Below are 14168 nucleotides of genomic sequence, written 5' to 3'. Positions count from 1 at the left end.
TTGGGAATTTAAATATGTATAGTAATAACTACTAAATAAATATAGCCTCTAGGGTAGTACAAGCTATTATATTGAAGTGCCTAGGCCAATATTTCAGTTCTGTGTTTAATACACACTTCAGGTTTAACATCTAAAACTGTTCTCCCAATTTTCCTCCACACATTTGTTGGAACTGTAGCTTTCCTCTTCTTATTTGATGGAATTCACCACCTTTGCAAGTGCTCAGAACCAAAACCTTTGAGTTGAATTCACCTAGGCATTTTCTTTCTCATACCTAACATTTAACCACTAAATAAAACTTGCTTCATTGCATTTACCATGTAGGTAGACTACATCCCATTCTTACCAGAACCATTGTTACCATCCTGGTCTAAGCCATCTTCATCTTTCATTTGAATTATTGCTATTGCCTTCTCCTTTTTTTTTTTTTTTTTTTTGGTACCAGGGATTGAATCCAGAGGTCCTTAACCACAGCAACATACTGTCTTTTTTTTTTTTTTTACATTTCTTTTTAGTTGTAGATGAACACAATATCTTTGTTTTATTTATTTTTATGTGACGCTGAGGATCAAACTCAGTGCTTCATGCATGTAAGGCAAACACTCAACCTTTAAGTTACAACCCCAGCCTTCCCCAGCCTTTTTTTAAAACCTGTTATTTAGAGACAGTGTCTTGCTAAGTTGCTAAATGGTGATCCTCCTCCTTGGTCACCCAAGCTTTTGGGATTACAGGCATGAGCCACCATGCTTGGCCCACAGTATTCTACTCTACTTATTTTTGTTTTGTACAACAGCTACATTATAGATTCTTTGCTCTCACTTATCTCCTTCACTGGAATGCTCTTTGTTAGACACTAATTGGTTTCCTTCTTTACTTCTTCAAATCTTGGCTCTGATGCTTCTGTATTTATTCATGGTCTACCTTGAATTATTGTATTTCATATAGTAACTTAAACTGTCATATCCCTCCCATTTCTTTTTAAATGGCTTTTCCAACCAGTAACAATTAGCTTTTAATATGTGCTATACATACTTTGTCTCCTTTTGCTAGAATTGTTCACTGATATACCCCAAATACCAAGGGTAGTGGCTGGAATACAGTATGTCTCCAATAAATGTGACTAATTTTAGAATAGGCTTGGGTGGGGAAAGCATATGTTGCTAGCATGTCTTTGTAGGAATAGGCAATAGTCTCAAATCTTGTTCAAATTGTCCCTTTAAGTCAGTGTAAATTATTTCTATTAAGGAAAGACGATTAAGCATTTGGAGACAGAGATAGCATGTCTTAAGCATATAATTTTAAGCTGCTTTTAGTAATGTCATAAGACATTACTAATGTCAAATACATTAATAATGTCATAAGACATTATTCAGCAAGAAACACTGAATAACTCCTTCCATTTCAAGACAGGAGGAGGCAGTTTGAACAAATGTTTTGTCTATAAAAATAAGAACTCTGCTTTCTAGTCTGAACTGGGAAGATCCACATGCTACAAGGTCATTAAGTTAATACTAAAAATGTTAAGATTTCTTTTACTCATAGCACCCCACTTCCTGGTACATTTTCCATATCCTCAAGAAAAGTTTATTATTAATAAATGAACTAAAACAGCATCAATAAATAAGAGGTTTGCATTAATTTTATATAAAGAATCATGGGAGGCAGGCAGACCAGAGAAGGTGTGACTGTTCCACAAAATCATCAGGGTTTTGGTCTCCTTCAGTATTTTTGATCCAACATTCATAACACCCAGATATCCTCAAAGTCCCCATGAGACTGACAGAAGTTCAGCTTAGATGTCTATTTTGTAGGGAGGAAAAAGAAGAAACAGAGAGGAAAAAAGAATTTCATAAATATCCTAGACACAAAGACCACTTCCATATTGCTGACTTGAAAGGGAGACTAAGATAGTGTTTTAGCCCAGGATTTATTATTAAAGAGAAAAATGGATATTGGGTAGGGAAATAGTCTCTAATGCAAACTCGTCTTTTTTTCTGTTTCAACATAGTCTGTGCATGTTAATCTTTATTTTCAGTTTAACTGAAAAGTACATTCAAGTTTTTAAAAAAATTTCCTAGTAGATTTATTCTGGCTATTTTTTTTCATTTCTAAATAATATTCTTGAATTGTCAGAGATGGTGAAAGATGCAAATATGTAGACTCTATAACAAATCACTTCACGCTTGTCCTAAATTCTGTAACAGTTTTTCTTAATAACCCATTGATACTACACGGCTTCTTTACAGTATGAATTTTCTCTTACAATATTGAACAAAAGTTGTCTCATGACAGCATGTAGTGCCACCCCCCAAATAACCTGGGATAAATGTTAATGAAATATTTCTTGATACTAACAACACTCATAAGTGCCCTCCTCTCATGCAAATCTTCTAAAATAAGAAAAATGAAAATAGTACCTAAAATTCATGATATGCTATGTTCAAGGCACTGTTCTAAGAGCTTTTACATGTAATAACACATAATACTTTCAAGAATCTTACAAAAATGTATTATTCCTAGGTCTACCTTACAAACAATTAAATCAAAGTAATGGTATTTTATGACAAATGTCATAAAGGAAATAAATGGGCAGAGCCAAGAGTATATTGAAAAAGATATTTTCTATGGTTAAAGACTTTCCTACACTTACTACATTAAAAGAATTATTTTCTATTTTAATTTGCTAATGTTTAATAGGGTTCTAATAATAAAAGTTTATTTTCTACATAGACCACATTAACATTTTCATTGCCCCATCTAAATTTTTCAATGCTGAACTTTATGAGACAAATCTGTCCCCAATTCACATTTTTAAGACTCTGTACTAATAATGGATAACCAGATAATGCTATGTGTGAGACCAGAAAGAATAAGATAATTCATATAAAAACTTGTGAATCATGACTAAAGTCTATTCCACACTCCTTATAATCAAATGATTTTTCATTGACATGAATTTTCTGATGTTGAGTTAGTTGTGAACCACGAGTAAAGGACTTTCCACATTCTTTACATTGATAGGGTTTCTCACCAGTATGAATTCTCTGATGTCGAGAAAGATGTGAGCTCTGAGTAAAGGCTTTCCTACATTCTTTGCATTCATAGGGCTTCTCACCAGTATGGATTCTTTGATGTAGAGTAAGTTGAGAGCCATGACTAAAGGCTTTCCCACATTCCTTGCACTCATAGGGTTTTTCTCCAGTGTGAATCCGCTGATGTTGAGTAAGCTGTGAACCACGAATAAAGGCCTTCCCACATTCCTTACACTGATAGGGTTTCTCACCAGTGTGAATTCTCTGATGTTGTATAAGCAATAAGCCACGAGCAAAGGCTTTCCCACATTCATTACATACATAGGGTTTCTCACCAGTATGAAGTCTCTGATGTTGCGAAAGATGTGAACTCTGAGTAAAGGTCATTCTGCATTCTTTACATTCATAAGGTTTTTCACCAGTATGGATTCTTTGATGCTGAGTAAGTTGTGAGCCACGAATAAAAGATTTTCCACATTCCTTACATTCATAGGGTTTCTCACCAGTGTGAATTCTCTCATGTTGAGTAAGTTCTGAGCCACGACTAAAGTTTTTTCCACACTCTTTACATTCATAAGGTTTTTCACCAGTATGAATCCTTTGATGTCGAGTAAGGAGTGAGCCACGATTAAAAGCCTTTCCACATTCCTTGCATTGATAGGGTTTCTCACCAGTATGAATTCGCTGATGTTGAGTAAGTTGTGAGCCATGACTAAAGGTCTTTCCACATTCCTTACATTCATAGGGCTTTTCATTAGTATGAATTCTCTGGTGTTGAGTAAGCTGTGAACCTCGGATAAAGGCCTTCCCACATTCTTCACATTTATAAGGTTTTTCCCCAGTATGAATCCTTTGATGTTGCATAAGTAGCGAGCCCCGAATAAAGGCCTTTCCACATTCCTTACATTCATATGGCTTTTCCCCATTATGAATTTTCTGATGCTGGGAAAGCTGTGAACCACAAATAAAAGCTTTCCCACATTCCTTACATTCATAGGGTTTCTCACCTGTATGAATTCTTCTATGTAGAATAAGTTGTGAGAGCTGAGTAAAGACCTTTCTACACTCTTTACATTCATAGAGCTTCTCACCAGTATGAAGTCTCTGGTGCAGAGTAAGTTGTGAATTCTGAGTAAAGGCCTTCCCACATTCTTTACATTCGTAAGGTTTCTCACCAGTATGGACTTTCTGGTGTCTGGTGAGTTGTGAGCTACGAATAAAGGCTTTCCCACATTCTTCACATTTATATGGTTTTTCACCAGTATGAATTCTATGATGTAAAATAAGTTGTGAGCTTTGAGTAAAGGCCTTCCCACATTCCTTGCATGCATAGGGTTTCTCACCAGTATGAAGTCTCTGATGAAGACTGAGCTGAGAATCACGACTAAAGGCCTTTCCACATTGCTTACATTCGTAGGGTTTTTCACCAGTATGAATACTCTGATGTTGAGTTAGGTGTGAAGCTCGTCTGAAAGCTTTCCCACATTCCTTACATTTATAGGGTTTTTCTGTAGAGTGACATCTTGGATGTTGAGATAAGTAGGTATGATGGTTGAAAATGGACATATTGTCATATATGATCATCCCCTGCCTGAAATAGTCCTTCTGATTTTCTTGTTGCTTCTTCAACTTGCCTCTGACTTTCAAATAATCTCTGAAATTGGTCTCTGAAAGCTCACAATTTTCAAGCCTGTTATTCATTTCCCATTGAGATAATTCTGTTTTATTAGTGTCCTTTTCTGGAGATAAGTCCTTATTTGAACACCTTGAAGGCAAGTCTGAAAGATAAGACAACATCAAGTAATTCAAGAGAAATAATTCCAAAGAATTTCCGTGGCAGATAAAACAAATAATACAGAAATAACAGGCCTACAGCAGTATTTTTCAAATATTGTTTACTATGACCCATAATAATACCTTCCTTTCATATCAAAACCTACTGTAAAAATATAATACACACACACACACACACACACAAATTTCATAAAACAAAATCCTGTCTATCTTCTTCCCTCCCTTTGTACTGGAGATTGAACCCATGACCCTGCACACCAAATTACACCTCAAGCTCTTTTTATTTTGAATAGGGAGACACTCTCTATTTCGTCTTTCATACTTTGTGTCATGTCTTCTCTTGTTTACTCATCTACCCAAGCCCACATGTGTTTAACCCAAAAGAATACCTTTTATCATTGCCCAGGCACTGCTACAGGGTTAAAACATAATGAAAGTTCTCATGAAATATTGAAGATGCTAGAAAAGAAAAAGGCAATTTTCTAAAATGATGGAAGGCATCTGGAGTGATATAGATTCCATGAATTTTATTTAAAAAAACCCCACCATTATAGATGGAAATACAGATCAAGAAATAGAACATGGAAAGTCTTATACATTACCCCTAGGAATGCAAACTGGTACAATGAAAACACTTTGTAGTTTCTTATAAAAATGAAACATACTCAGCAAATGATATAGCAGTCATATTTAAAGATATTTACAATTATGCTCAACACCAAGTATTACAGCTTCTTTATTCATAATTGCCCCAAACTGGAAACAACCCATAAGTTCTTTAAAAGGTGAACGATCAACAGTTTGACAATTATATACAATAGAACACTATTCAGCAATACATAGAAACAAACTATTGATTGATGAAACAATATTAACAAATCTTTAATGTATTTTGGTAAGAAAGCCAGAGCCCAAAGGCTACATATTTTGATTCTATTTATGTACATTCTTGAAAAGGCAAACTATAGGGATGGAAAATAGGTGAGTAGTTTTCATATGCTAGGGAGAGAGGAAGGAGTTGACAACAAAAGGAAACCATGAGTTTGAGGGTGGGGGTCAATAATAAGAACTGTTTTATATAAAAACGTGATAGTGGATTTACTTGATGTGTGGATGGTGCACCAGACTTTCTGAAAAATGTCCCTAAGTTTTGGGTGAAATATTACAAATATACTTTGAAAACTGGTCAGGCTTAAAAGAAAATAAAGTATTCCAGAGGCACCGCAACAGTTACCACCCAGCATTGTAGTCCAGAGAAATAGAAACTAGAGAGGTACACGTGCTGTGATTACAGTTATCCTCAGGACATCTGCTGACTTTGGTTGCATAAGTCTCTATATTAATTACCTGAAAAAAAGTCAGAGTCCATGGCTTACAAGAGAGCAGGGATTAGAAAGGGACAACTTTTTTTTTTTTTTTTTTTGGTACTGGGAAGTGAACCCAGGGGCACTCAACCACTAAGCTACACCCCCAGCCCCTTATTAGAGACAGGTTCTCGCAGAGTTGCTTAGGGCCTTGCTAAATTGCTGGGGCTGGCTTTGAACTCAAGATCCTCCTGCCTCAGCCTCCTGAGCTTCTGGGATTACAGGTGTGTGCCATGGTGCCCAGCAGAAATAAACTTCTTTATAAAATTATAAATATCCAAGGATACACTTCAGCAGAAGGGGTAAAATTTTTCTGACCTCAAAGGAAAACAAAAAGAAACATTTCACTATTTTTAAAAATTTGACTTTTACTCTGAGATGGGAAGCCACTGGATAGTTGTGAGAAACAACATGGAAAAAATACCTTTCCTTTGTATTAAAATGAATCATTCTGGGGCCAATCCTCAGCACCACATAAAAATAAACAAAATAAAGGCATTCTTGGGCTGGGGTTGTAGCTCAATGGTACAGCTTATCAGCACCCCATAAAAATGAATAAATAAAATAAAGATAAAAAATAAAATAAAGGCATTATGTCCATCTACAACTACATTTTTTTTTTTTGTACTGAGGATTGAACTCAGGGGTACTCAAACATGAGCCACATCACCAGCCCTATTTTGTGTCTTATTTAGACACAAGGTCTCACTGAGCTGCTTGGCACCTCACAGTTGCTGAGCTGGCTTTGAACCGGCAATCCTCTTGCCTCAGCCTCCCTAACCACTGGGATTACAGGCGTGCAACACTGTGCCCGGCCAAAGCCAAAAAATTTTTTTAAATGAATCACTCTGATTGTTTCATCAAATCAAAGGACAGCCTGATAGTACAGAAACTAGGCAGACAGAATTTAGGAGGCTACAGCAACCAAATAGCTTGGACTAGATGATGGTGGAGATAGGGGTAGAAGAAGTGACATATCATTGGATTCTGGATATATTTTGAAGGTATACTGAAGAAGATTTAATGATGCAGTGTACTTGTAATATGAGGTAGAGAAAATAGGGAGGATTCCTGGTGTTTCTCTTGAACATCTAGAATAGTGGAAGTATTACTGAAAACCATGCACTGTAGTAAGAACAGGTTTAGATGAGAATATCAAAAGTTTGGTTTTGGGGCCAGTTTAGTGGTGCATGCCTCTAATCCCAGCAACTTGGGAGGCTGATGCAGGAGGATTACAAGTTCAAGGCCAGCCTCAGCATCTTATTGAGACCCTATCTCAAAAGGGCTGGGGATGTTTCTCAGTGGTAGAGTGCCCCTGGCTTCAATCTCTGTCTGGTACCAAAAAAAAAAAAAAAAAAAAGTGGTGTTAAGCCCTTAAGTATCACAAGGAAGATATTAAAAAAAAAAACATATAGGGCTGGGGTTGTGGCTCAGTGGTAGAGTGCACGCCTACCATGTGTGAGGCATTGGTTTGATCCTTAACACCATCTATAAATAAATAAAATAAAGGTATTGTGTCGGGAGCTGCCCTGGATGCAGACACCTTTAAGTCCTGATGCACTGGGTTATGAACAATTATTGCGTTCAGTCTGGCAAGGTAGTGCCAGGTCACAGTAACTTGGGTATTACCCCAGCTCAGATAATGAGGCCTGACTCCAGGAGTAGGTGTCACCTGGTGGGGTTGAGTTACACTCACCTGTTCCTTTGTAAACCTACCCCTTTGCACTTTTTGGGATAGAATGTTCCACAGAATCCCTTTGTGTGTCTCCTATATAAGAATAAAGAATATCAGTGGCTTGCTCTCTTTCCACGGACACTTAATGTCGGAGAGCTGTCATGGATTTTGAAAAGGTACTTCTATGGGTTTGTGTGCTTTCTTTGTTATTTTCTTAAGTCTGGAATACTCAGAACCAACATTAGGTTGCCAGCTAGAAAAGATGGAGATAGTATTATGTCCATCTACAGCTAAAAAAATTATATATATATACATAATGTATATATTTCATAATTTTTATATACATGTAAAAATTATACATATATATGTATATATATATATATATATATATATATATATATATATATATATGTATACACACATGTGGGGGTTCTAGGGACATATTTGATTTAGAAGTATAAACCTAGAAGCCATCACCAAATAGCTGATATTTAAGAGTTATTAGGTTTGACGAGATCACCCAGGAATGTCTTTGGATATAGAGAAGGGAAGGAAAAAAAGGACAATTGTGAGGATTGAGCCCTGGGACACATAAATATTTAGAGGTGAGGGAAACAAGAAGAAACCAGCAATAGAGACAAAGAAGGAGTAGTCAAATAAGGAGGGAGAAAAATTAAGAGTATGTGGAATCCCAAAAGCCAAATGAACAAAATATTTTTAAGGAGGAATGATCAATTTTGTCAGATGTTGATAAGGAAAAATGCTGACCATACACACTCATATAAATACACAGACACACACACACACACACACACACACACACAAACACTTTTTTTTTTTTAATATGAAGATTGAACCCAGGGGCAATCTATCCCTGGGCTACATCCCAAAGCTTTATTTTATCTTATTTTTTATTTTGAGACAGGGCTTTACTAAGTTTCCTAGGCTGACCTTGAATTTGCAATCTTCCTGCTATAATCTCCCAAGTCACTGGGATTACAGGTGTGAGCCACTGTGCCCAGTTTTGACATCTAATTTAACAAAGCCTTTAACAATATGAAGGTGTTATGGTATGGATATGAAGTGTCCCTTGAAAACTTATGAGAAAATGCAGGAATGTTTAGAGTTGAAATGATTAGACGGTGAGAGCTTTAACCTAATCAGTGGATTAATTCTTTAGATAGATTAGTAACTTGAAAGGACTAATGTGTTGAGTGGTTAACTGTAGGCAAGTGTGGCTTCCTGCTTGAGGTGGGTCACCAGGGTGATATAATCCTAACCCTGGCTTCTCCCTCTCTCTGCCCTCCAGGAGTGAGGCAGCATTCCTCCACCATGCCCTTTAGCCATGATGTTCTACTTCACTTTGGGCCCAGAGAATAGATTAAATTGACCATAGACTGAACATCTGAAACCATAAGCCAAAATAAACTTTTCCTTCTCAAAGTTGTTCCTGTCAGGTCTTTTGGTCATGGTGATGCAAAGCTGACTAACAGAGGAGGTTACTAGCAATTCACAAGAATAGTTTTTTTTTGGGGGGAGGGAGAATTTTTTAATATTTATTTTTTAGTTTTGGTAGACACAACATCTTTATTTTATTTTATGTGGTGCTGAAGATTGAACCCCGCACCTCGCATATGCCAGGCGAGTGCGCTACTGCTTGAGCCACATCCCTAGCCCCCACAAGAATAGTTTTGATGGAGTAATGGGACAAGTTCTGATTGAAGTATATTCAAGAGAATGGGAGAAAAACTGGAGATAGGAGTATGAAAAACTCTTTTGTGCTCTGTTGTAAAAAGCAGCTGAAAATGGGGCACTATCAAGCAGAAATTATGTGTGTCAAGGGATTTTTTTTTCTTATTTTAAGATAGAAGAAATTACAGCATGTAATGTAATAGATATATGGAAAATGGATGTTGTAGGAGACAAAGCAATTCCTTCAATAGTATCCTTAAAGAGATGAGAAGAATGTCATTTAAGAGAACTTAGGATGGGGTGATGAGGTGATGGTAGTGGTGGAAGAAGAAGAAGGGTTTTATCAGTCATTCTTTCCTCTTACACCCAAGTTAGCACAAAGCCAGATGGAGATGATTTTTCTTAGCTCATAGTTTCTACAAGGGAAATAGAGAACCAGAGGCAGTCGTCCAGCTTCCCTAGCATTCTGAGACATTTCCTAGGAAGGCCACTCCAGTCTCAGTTCATGGAGAACACTGGGGACGAGGGCATGGCTAGACAGTCTGGGGTAAGATAGATACAAAGAAAGGAAGCAGACATCAAACTGACCAGAATGTGGATCTTAGTGTACTTCCATGTTCATGCTGGCTGTGGCCAGCTAACTTCATACCCATCTAAACAGCTGAGCTCGTTGCCTTCAGAAAGAGAGTGGATCATTTAACCCTAGGTTGAGTTCCTAAGTAGCTAGTCTCCACAGCTAGCCTCAGATCCCACACCCATGACCCTTCACAGTCAGGGAGATGCTTTCCCTGACCCATTTTAGAAAAGTATAAGGGATGACCCTACTTGACCAAGGAAGTCAAGCAGTGGCTCCATTCAGCCAAAAAGCCTGCAGCACAATAACAGTAGGGGACTTCAATACCTCATTTCAACAGTGGACAGATAATCCAGACAAAAAATTAATAAGGAAACATTGGACTTGAATAACACTTTATATCAAATGATTCTAACAATACATACAAAAAAACACTTAATCTAATAGCAATAGAATACATGTTTTCCCAATCACACATGGAACATTCTCCAGGAAAGATCATATAAGACAGACAGATACACACACACACACACACACACACACACACACATGCTGCAGTCTGGTGGGCACAAATCACGAGCCACTCAAGCAGAAACAAACTTTATTTCCAAACTCCACCAGCACACTCCCGGGGAACTTTCCATGAACGCCACCCATGCGGCTCCTCCGGAACTCCCACCACCGGAACTTCACCAGCCAATGCGAACTCTTCAGGAATCCCCCCCGCCCCAGAGCTCAACGGGAACTCCGCGAGAACTCAAAAGTCATCATCTTAATGGCTCGCTGGCGTCACCTCTAAACCACTATTTCTGGCCCTCAACACACACACACACACACACACACACACACACACACACACAGTCTTAGTAAATTTAAGAAGATTTAAATAATATTAATTATCTTTTCAATCAACAGTTTGAAACAAAAATTCAGTAACATGTAGAATTTTGGAAAATCCATAAATATATGGAAAATTAAACAATATGCTCCTGTACAACCAATGAGCTGGTGAACAAATTAAAAGGGAAATTTTATAAAATTACTTTAGACAAATGAAATGGAAATGTAACATACCAAAATTTAAGGAATAGTGATTAGCTAAACCAATCTTAGGCAGAGTTTGTAGAATTAAATGCCTACATCAAAAAAGATCTTTTGGGGGCTGGGGCCTAGCCGTTGTGAGAGACTGGGTTCAATTCTCAGCACTGCATATAAATAAGTAAAATAAAGGTCCACTGACAACATATATTTATAAAAGAAAACAGAAAAGGAAAAGTTAACATTATATGTACAGAACAAAATTCTATACAGCTGTTACCAATTGCCAGAAATCAACACTTTGAGAAATACATCAGATACATGGTATTCACTTAGAAATGTCATAGAAGAATATATTCCTATTTATAATACCAATAAAATTTATGAAGTATAAGAAAATTGCTTAATAAGAAATGTGTAAAATCTTTTTGAAAAAATGAAACTTATAGAAGAACATAAAAAAGCAGATTTAGTATGCTCAAAAATAGTAAGATTCAACAGATAATATGTGAATAGCCCATCAAATTTCTTGTAAAACAATTAATGCTAAATAAAATATGACAACCATTCTTTTAAAAGTATATCAAGTATAAAAGAAAAAAGATGCAGAGGTACCAAAGTGAATTCTGCATTAGAAACTAGAGAGGGAAACATGCTCTGGGAGTTACAGCTATACTCAGGGCATTTGCTGATTTTAATTGCTAAAAGTTTATATCTTAATTCTCTGAAATTAATTGCTTAAATCTTACTTATCTGAAGAAATAGGTTTGGAGTCACAAAAAAGCAGGGATTATAAATAATCCGCTTTATAAAAGTGAAACTGTGCAAGACCCACAGTGCAGAGAAGTGGGGGAAATCCATTTAGCCTTAAAGGAAAATGACAAGGAACACCTTAGTCTTGTCCTAGACTCTCAATGAAATAGAAGGAAAAAATGCTATGGATAATTTATTATTATACAAGAGCCACACATGCAAGAAATGGAAAAATTAGAGCTGTTCTCCAGAAATTGGAATGGTTAAATGACATATAATGTAAATGCTTGAAATACAAGAAAATATGAAATAAAAATCACAAGAAAGAGACCAGACCAGGAAAGGAGAGAATATCAACTTCTAGAAATCAAACAACATAATCAATTATATTAAAATCTTAAAGAAAAAGAGATCTAAAAATCAGCCAGAGAAAACAGAGGTTACTTACAAAAGGAATAGTAATGAAATAGATGACAGACTTCTCAAGAGCAACAACAGAAGCCAAAAGACAGTAGGATGATACCTACAGAATGCTGAGAAAAAATTAATTGTCAGTGCAGAATTTTACACTCAGTTAAATCATTAGGCAAGAATGACAGTATAGAAGGTTATTTTTCAAATAAAGAGTATTTACTAAGAATAAGCCTTCACTAATGCATTTTATAATATATAAAATGACCCGAAGGCAGGGATGATAAAAGAGGAATAATGTGCAAATAAAATGATAATCATGAATAATTCCACCAGCAAATATTATAAAACAAAGTAATGCCAACTAGGGAAGTTTAAAAGAGAATGGAAATAAATTACCAGATGATAATAACCCATTGGATGAGAGAAATCAATCAAAGTCAAAGTACTTTATGATCCTTTATAATGTCCTATGAGAAGAAAATTATCAATTTACAAAGTCTAAAAGTAACAAAGACTTAAGTCAAAGAAACAATATTTATATATTGTTATATATTATTTATATATTCATTAAGTATTTAAGTATATAGACAGTATTTATTAAGTCAAACCAACAATAATGACAATGATTTAATACCAAAACACACAGAAATAGCCATAAAATACTTAAATTTAGCAGAAATGCTATTTCATTTTCTTTCTTTCTTTTTTTTTGGTACCAATGGATTTAACCCAGGGGCAGTTAACCACTTATACACCTCCAGCCCTTTTCAATATTTATCTGGAGACAAAGTCTTGTTCAGGGCCTTGCTAAGTTGCTGAGACTGGCTTTGAACTGGAGATCCTCCTGCCTCAGTCCTCTGAGTGGCTGAGATTACAAGCATGTTGCACTGTATCTGGCTATTTCATTTTCTTGCCTACCAGCTGACAAAGATATCTTTAAGTGATGGTATGCAGTGTTCATAAATGTATTGAAAAAGCAGTTTTACACTGCATTTAGACTCCTGATTAAAATTCTGCAACAATGAAATATATAATTGACATAGAAAGGTCAATTTTTCATCTCTATATAAAACCTCAACTTACTGCCTCCATGGGTACCCATTTATTTCATGGCATATCTATCCTTTTTATCTGTTTTCAACTTTTTCTTCTTAAAATCCTAGCAGTGGAAGAAGGGCAGGTGATTGTTACAAGACTTGTGAAAGCAGCATGCAAACAAAATATTTTTAAGTGATTCTAATATCCACTAAGATATTGAATATCCACTAAATGTGTAAAATTTCAAATATTATTACAATTAATAAAACTACAAAATTTCACTTTAACTAGAAGGAATTAAGTGCACATGACAAAAATTTAAAGATTATCTTTAAAAGTGTATAAATAGTGCATATCTTCCAAACTATAGAGAAAAAGGAGTTGCAAAAATCAAATAACAAATACTGTACCTATACTGATTAAGAGAATGAAAGAGGAAGCATAGAAAATTAAAGACAAAAAAAAACATAAAATGGAGAAAAATACATCTAAGTTTATTGGTAATAACAATTAAATGGAGTGAACCTTAAAATTAAAAAAAAAATTCTCAGATAATGCTACACTGCAGTAATTATCAAATATGTCTAAATAGTTGAATAATCTAGGAAGTTTCAAAATATAATGATACTTGTGTCTTATGACCAAAGACTATGATTTAATTGGTCTGGAGTGTTGTTGCACGGGCCAGCCATGGGCTGTGTATGTGAACTATGAGCATTTGAGTGTATGGGAAGACTGACCTGGTGTTGCGTGCTCTTTGGACCCTGCAACACACATGGGCACTTTCCTCTCAC

General features: G+C 35.9%; 1 protein-coding gene across 12 annotated transcripts in view; it reads right to left on the bottom strand.

Annotated features, from left to right (window-relative positions):
- Positions 1–1471: 1471 nt before the first annotated feature.
- The window catches only part of LOC114097388 (zinc finger protein 420), a 69036-nt gene continuing 56339 nt past the window's right edge, over positions 1472–14168 (bottom strand). For 8 of the 12 annotated variants that reach the window (XM_071604987.1, XM_071604984.1, XM_071604983.1 and 5 more), the window contains one exon: positions 1909–4810. In XM_071604987.1, the coding sequence (XP_071461088.1) occupies positions 2880–4810 (1931 nt within the window). In that variant the 3' untranslated portion in view covers positions 1909–2879. Of the gene's footprint in view, positions 1801–1908; positions 4811–5215; positions 7531–14168 lie in introns of those variants that run through there. The other 4 variants (XM_071604990.1, XM_071604995.1, XM_071604992.1 and 1 more) reach the window with 4 other exon arrangements.

This window comes from Marmota flaviventris, chromosome 18 (genome assembly GCF_047511675.1).
Source record: "Marmota flaviventris isolate mMarFla1 chromosome 18, mMarFla1.hap1, whole genome shotgun sequence".
In the NCBI taxonomy this organism is placed as follows: Eukaryota; Metazoa; Chordata; class Mammalia; order Rodentia; family Sciuridae; genus Marmota; species Marmota flaviventris.
The sequence above is the reverse complement of the archived record's forward strand: the minus strand, read 5'-3'. Positions and strand labels throughout refer to the sequence as shown.